Source organism: Lucilia sericata, unplaced genomic scaffold (genome assembly GCF_015586225.1).
Source record: "Lucilia sericata isolate MDLA Ls3-8-SP2 unplaced genomic scaffold, ASM1558622v1 Contig005520F_arrow, whole genome shotgun sequence".
Classification (NCBI taxonomy): Eukaryota; Metazoa; Arthropoda; class Insecta; order Diptera; family Calliphoridae; genus Lucilia; species Lucilia sericata.
In genome coordinates, this window is record NW_023997559.1 from 13,359 (window position 1) to 20,396 (window position 7,038).

At 30.2% G+C, this 7,038-nt stretch overlaps 1 protein-coding gene across 1 annotated transcript; it reads right to left on the reverse strand.

The window, feature by feature from the left end:
* Positions 1-4,397: 4,397 nt before the first annotated feature.
* Positions 4,398-7,033, reverse strand: LOC119615511 (RNA polymerase II-associated protein 3; the record flags this gene model as incomplete). Its single annotated transcript, XM_037971518.1, is given in 6 exon segments — positions 4,398-4,620; positions 6,094-6,121; positions 6,123-6,290; positions 6,352-6,441; positions 6,510-6,916; positions 6,979-7,033. Coding segments are annotated over 6 exon segments (840 nt in total), but the record flags the coding sequence as incomplete, so codon positions are not given.
* Between the last annotated feature and the right edge of the window lie 5 nt (positions 7,034-7,038).

A 7,038-nucleotide genomic window follows, 5' to 3' on the forward strand; every position in this document is an offset into this window, starting at 1 on the left:
GCGTGAGTGTATGTGTTAAAAATGCCTGTTTACTTTTCGGTGTGTAAGTGTGCATAGAGATTTTTGCAAAATTATAAAAAAATAACAAGTTTTGTTTGGTTTTTTTATTTTCTTGGTATTTTTTCTTAAATTTTTATATATTTTTTTTTTGTTTTTTTTTTACGTATTTCTTCTTTTTTTTCTATTTTATTTTGAATTTTTAAATAGATAAAAACCAAAATTATAACCGATATCAGTTTTGTTGGCGTATGAGTGTTTGTGTTTATTTGTATCGAACTTAGAACTAGTGTAAACCGCACGAAATGATGAGCAGTTTTTGTTTTAACTTTTCGCGTTTACTGCTGTCACTGGAGTGGATCAAGTTGATCAAGCGCAACCTCAGTTAAGCCATACTTTACTCTCGTACACACATCAGTCGAAGACCTCCCCCCCCCCCTCCAATCCCCAACAGTTTGTCAGTCAGTTTGCCAAGTCACCACCACCACAACAACAACACGATTATACAGAAATCTGGGAAAAAAAACGGCACACGATTATTGTGGTTGTACTAAAATGTCTCTTTAAAATACATATGTATTATCGTATCGTCATTAAAAATGTGTGTGTACTCAGTTGGCAGTAGGTAAAAAGAATGTAATCGTTTGGAGCAGTGAGCATTGATAATTTACACCATTTCTAATCAAACATAACGTTGTTAAGAATCCAACTCTTGACAGATTTCATTATATTAGAACTCGATATCTTGGTATATATACATATTTTATGTGACATTATTCCTCTAAACTGGTTTCTGATTCCTTATATGACATAGTAGACGAAAGTATACGTTATATCCAAATAATTGAGCTGTTCTACATCCGAATCTAGCATCAGAGTTTCTCCATCACATTTGATTTCGTTATCGTGTCCTACACAAGCAAAAACCACATTTTGGTCATATTTGAGACATTATAACTCTTATATCTGTTGTCATTTGAAAGTCCAACCTGTCGATTTTAAGATATATCGATGAAGGGAGAAGCTATAACAGAGGTTAAACGTTTATTTCAAAGTCGACAGATTAGTCTTTCAGATGGTAAAAACAAAACTTTATAAATAATGGTGTCCTCGCACTGTTAAAACTCCTCAAATATGACCAAAAATTGGGGCTTTTCAATCTTGAATCCTTTAGAAATGTATATTTTAAACTCTGGGTTTCGAGACTTTTTTTTAAATTTTATTGGCATGTAATAGCATCAGTTCTTCTTTTTGGGTAAATCTAGGAAGAGACTTTCGACAATGTCCCCTGTTGGGTTTTCATTAGATTCCGCATTGTTTCCATAGGCTGCATTCGTGAACGGTAAACGAAATTAATGCACAAGGGACCTACTCTACTTTAGAGGAAGAGAGTGATTCTAATTAAAGAATATAAACCTTTTTGAAGTTCTGTCAATGACAATGTCCCCTGACAATGTCCCCTGTTGGGTTTTCATTAGATTCCGCATTGTTTCCATAGGCTGCATTCGTGTACGGTAAACGAAATTAATGCACAAGGGACCTACTCTACTTTAGAGGAAGAGAGTGATTCTAATTAAAGAATATAAACCTTCTTGAAGTTCTGTCATAGTTCAGGACTAACTATCCACTTATTTAACTATTTTAGGGGCCTTATAATCTAAAACTCAATTCATTAAAAACTATATGGTTTCGTATAAGTAGTTCAGCATGATAATTCTCTGGCAATTGAACTCCCAAACTGTCCTTCTATAGAAACTTCATTTTCATAATTTCGGAAAACACGAGATTGTAAGGCAGGCAAAGCCTTTTTGTGTTCACCGATATCAGAATAATATTCAGAATTAAAAATGAATGCAGCTGGAATATCGGCTCAACAATTATCTGACAAATGTCTATAGGACGCTAAGATTGATTCAGAAATGATAAAATGTGGAGACATAAAACAGTGGTACTTGTATGGGTACGGGGACACAAGCTTCATTTTGACAACCATGTTGCTGATATACTGATATACGATCCCAACTAAGCAACATGATAGCTCTTATTAAACGACATTGATAGTATATATTGTCTGGAAGGTGAGGCACCAATTGAACCTGTTTTCCGTCATTCGTTGTTCACGATTTGTTAGAGTTATTTGACATAAGACTAGACTTTCATGATAAAGGGTACATTTTTACTGACTGACTGAGAAAAGACAAGTCCATTGACAAGTCTAGGACTTATATGGACTAGCCTATTGACTATGTATGCATTAGTCTACTTATTGACTACTTTATACACTAGTTTGACTATACGATGGACTTGTCTATGAACTAGTCGATTGACTATTCTATGGACAATAAACATTATATACGAACTAGTCTATTGACTAGTTTATAGACAAGATCGTGGATCGATATACTTACTAGTCGACTGACTACACTATGAACTAATCTTCATATTAATCCATGTCTCTTCAAGCTTCAGAAATATTAACTACCAATTTCACCAGATAGTATACATATGTATGGGTCTCTGACTATATCTTCTCTCTCTCTCTCTCTACGCAAATTGAGATATATGTAAATGTTATGAAATTGAGAAGGAATATATGTTCATTGTCCCAATGCGTTTCATCATACATTTAATCAATCGAAAAGTTCTTGTCGTCTAGATAACAAAACTTCTGAATTCCTATTCGAGGGGAACATCTAATGCTATAGAGTCGTCAAAGCTTTACAAGATAGATTTCATAAATTTCATGAGACACTGCCTAATTAGCAACATGAGTGAAAACGAAGTACTGTCCAAAGATCTCTTTTATTTTATCATCTTTAACCTTCGCTTAAGCAAAATTCCTATCGAAGAATACCGAATACCGAGAGAAGAGTGTATATTTCGAGCTTCTGGTACTAGTAAACACTCAAATTGAAGAAAAATAGAACGCAACGACAATGATCTCCATTTCTTTAAAAACTCATCCCATAATGATAGTTTGCTTGACATTTTCATGTAATGTTTGTATAGGTCAAGTTCAAGGAAATAACACACACATATTAGTGTGAATTTACCGGACCGAATAGCTGATCCATATGATGCATGTAATAATAATTTTAATTTCGAAATTATAAGAAAATGTACTAGATAGCTTACTTGTTCCATATCGAATGTCATGGTCTCGAAAATGGAAAATAACGATAAATTTTTCTCGATTATTTCAGTACGAGCTTTTGTCATTAATTAATCGAATACTATTAGAAAGAGGAGATTGTTGCTTTTGTACCTACTCGATATAAAATATATCAATAAGATAAATATCGAAATTTAGAGATAATTTTGAAAACCTTTGGATTCTTAATTCATTGGACTTAAGAGAAAATACATTAATTTGATATTATTATCTTAGTTAAAATTATAGATTTCCAAAAGATTGAATTCTTTCATTTACTGAACTTTAAAAATTTCATGTAGTAGTCTTCGTTGTTTGTTTTTTTCTTGGTTACTTATTTATTGGATAGTAAACAGCTTTTAACGTTGACCAACGCAAAAAAAAATAACACTTGTCACAACCCCCGCCGTTGTCTATAAATCCATAACCAAAACGACAAGTATCCATACTCATTTTTAGATTTTAATGTTATTTATTTAAATTATTTTGACTTGAATAAATCTCTGATTTTCTGCAAATCTCCCGCTCTCTAAGCAAATTAAACTCTCTTATTCTCGCTAGTAAAAAATTGCACTTATTATTGAAAACATCTCTTATTATTCCCATACAAATCTATTCATGTACGAAAAGAATTTTTGATTTTTTATTGTTAGAGAGCTTGTATGTAAATCAAGTTGTGATTGTTGCTAAAAAAACACTTGACCAAATATTTACAACTACATACATATACTGCTCCACACTACAGTGTATCAAGCCTCCACCACCCACACTAGCTTTTAACGACTGGGAATTTTCATTTACCGTTTTACTGTTTGATATAAGAATGTGTGAGTGGGGGGAGAGCTTGTTTTTTTTAGTTAAATACAATATTAGAGAGTGTTTAAGAGATTTTCTCTTATTTATTGAAACTATCTGCTAAAGAGCGGCTATAAATCTCGTTAATATTACAGTCAGTTTTATAGCTAAAGCATAAATACTGCTGTTTTTATTAGGGTGATATTTATATTGAAATTTTTTTATCATAAAATAAAATGGATATTTTATTCAAATGAGTAATTAATAAATACCTTAAATCAGCAAATTCGTTCCTTCCTTCCCTTCGTTTTTGATTTGAAAAACACCCATTGGTGTATAATCATATTTTCCAAACAGATCTTAAAATTTTATCAATATTACCGCATTTTCTGACCATTATTTGAAAACAATTTAAAATGTTAAACATAAAATTTGAACATCATTTATTTGTTTTCATTTTGTATTTTTTTTTTTTAATTAAAACTCCTTTCATTAGATGAACAAAACAAAATATGTAGACATTTTGTAAATAAAGCAGAATAAAAAAGAGAAAAACGAAACACAAACATTATTGAATATTTAAGATTAATTTAAATTAAAATTCTTTTTAATTTGTTCAGCAGAGGCATTATCTAGAGAGTTGGTTTCCTTTAGAGATTTAATAATTTCGGATAAACCTAAAAAAACAAATAAAAATAAAGGTTTTGGTTAAGAAACTGTTTAAGAAAACCAAAAATGTTGTTAGTTCTATCTATCTATCTATCAATCTATCAATCTATCTATCTATCTATCTATCTATCTATCTATCTATCTATCTATCTATCTATCTATCTATCTATCTATCTATCTATCTATCATCTATCTATCTATCTATCTATCTATCTATCTATCTATCTATCTATCTATCTATCTATCTATCTATCTATCTATCTATCTATCTATCTATCTATCTATCTATCTATCTATCTATCTATCTATCTATCTATCTATCTATCTATCTATCTATCTATCTATCTATCTATCTATCTATCTATCTATCTATCTATCTATCTATCTATCTATCTATCTATCTATCTATCTATCTATCTATCTATCTATCTATCTATCTATCTATCTATCTATCTATCTATCTATCTATCTATCTATCTATCTATCTATCTATCTATCTATCTATCTATCTATCTATCTATCTATCTATCTATCTATCTATCTATCTATCTATCTATCTATCTATCTATCTATCTATCTATCTATCTATCTATCTATCTATCTATCTATCTATCTATCTATCTATCTATCTATCTATCTATCTATCTATCTATCTATCTATCTATCTATCTATCTATCTATCTATCTATCTATCTATCTATCTATCTATCTATCTATCTATCTATCTATCTATCTACTATCTATCTATCTATCTATCTATCTATCTATCTATCTATCTATCTATCTATCTATCTATCTATCTATCTATCTATCTACTTCATCTATCTATCTATCTATCTATCTATCTATCTTATCTATCTATTCTATCTATCTATCTGTCTATCTATCTATCTATCTATCTATCTATCTATCTTATCTATCTATCTATCTATCTATCTATCTATCTATCTATCTATACTATTATCTATCTATCTATCGATCTATCTATCTATCTATCTCTATCTATCTATCTATCTATCTATCTATCTATCTATCTATCTATCTATCTATCTATCTATCTATCTATCTATCTATCTATCTATCTATCTATCTATCTACTATCTATCTATCTATCTATCTATCTATCTATCTATCTATCTATCTAATCTATCTATCTATAATATCTATCATCTATCTATCTATCTAGCTATCTACCTCTATCTATCTATCTATCTATCTATCTATCTATCTATCTATCTATCTATCTATCTATTTCTATCTATCTATCTATCTATCTATTCTATCTATCTTATCTACTATCTATTATCTCTATCTATCTATCTATCTATCTATCTATCTATCTATCTTATCTATCATCTATCTATCTATCTATCATCAATCTATCGATCTATCTATCTATCTACTCTAATCTAGTATACTATGCTATCTATCTATCTATCCTATCTATCTATCTATCTTATTATTTCATTTAGAATTCTTACCTTTACGATCCTCATTGGACATTAAGAGAGGACAATATGGAAACCTGTTTATTTTTGCTAACTTCCAACAAAGTGGCCGAAGTTTTGTCATCCTTTTTCGGTAAATAAAAATCATGCAATGTGCGAATGATATCGGTTAAAGTATCCGAATCAAAACCAGCGCCCAATATTTTGCATAAGTGAGTAACTGGAATACTCTAGAAAAGGGAAATAGAAAAAATTTAATTATATTCAATAGTTAAAATATCCCAAATATACCTTTAAATATAGATATTTTTGTTGAGCTGTTAATTCCTTCCAGTTGGAATAAAATTGAGCCGTCGAGCTAGGGGCAGGCGGTAGAGGACGCTGTATAGAATTAGGAAATATTTAAATTAAGAGAGTAATTAAGTTTAATTTAATAATTTTTAATGTACCTCATGTTTACTGTCAATTTCTTCTATCATAATTTTATTGCAATCTTCTTGTTTAGTTAAGCTGTTTGTAGTTACAGTTTTTTCTTTCTCTACTTTGGCAGCAATATCCTGCTTTTCTACACTCAGAGGTTTAGGTACATTTGTAGTTTTTTGCACATTTGTTTCCTTTTTAAGGGGCGCTTTGATTTCTTCAAAATGACCACAGTTACTATTAAATAATTTATCAATATCTTCATCGGATATTTTTAAATTTTCATAATTTTTACTATCTTTAGGACCCACAATATCAGCTATAGCTATGCGACTCATAGGTTTTGTTGAACGTTTATAGGCTGGCTTATCGATGGGTAAAATATCCACCAAATTTGTACTAAGAGGACTAAAGTTGGGACCATTTGTAGATTTTACTAAAAAGAGAAGTTGTTTTCTTATTAAGTTTTATATTTATAATTTTTTTTACGAAATTTACCGTTTTTACGCAAACGCTCATTGATACGCTCCAGACTACGCTTGGCTTCACTGTTTTTCC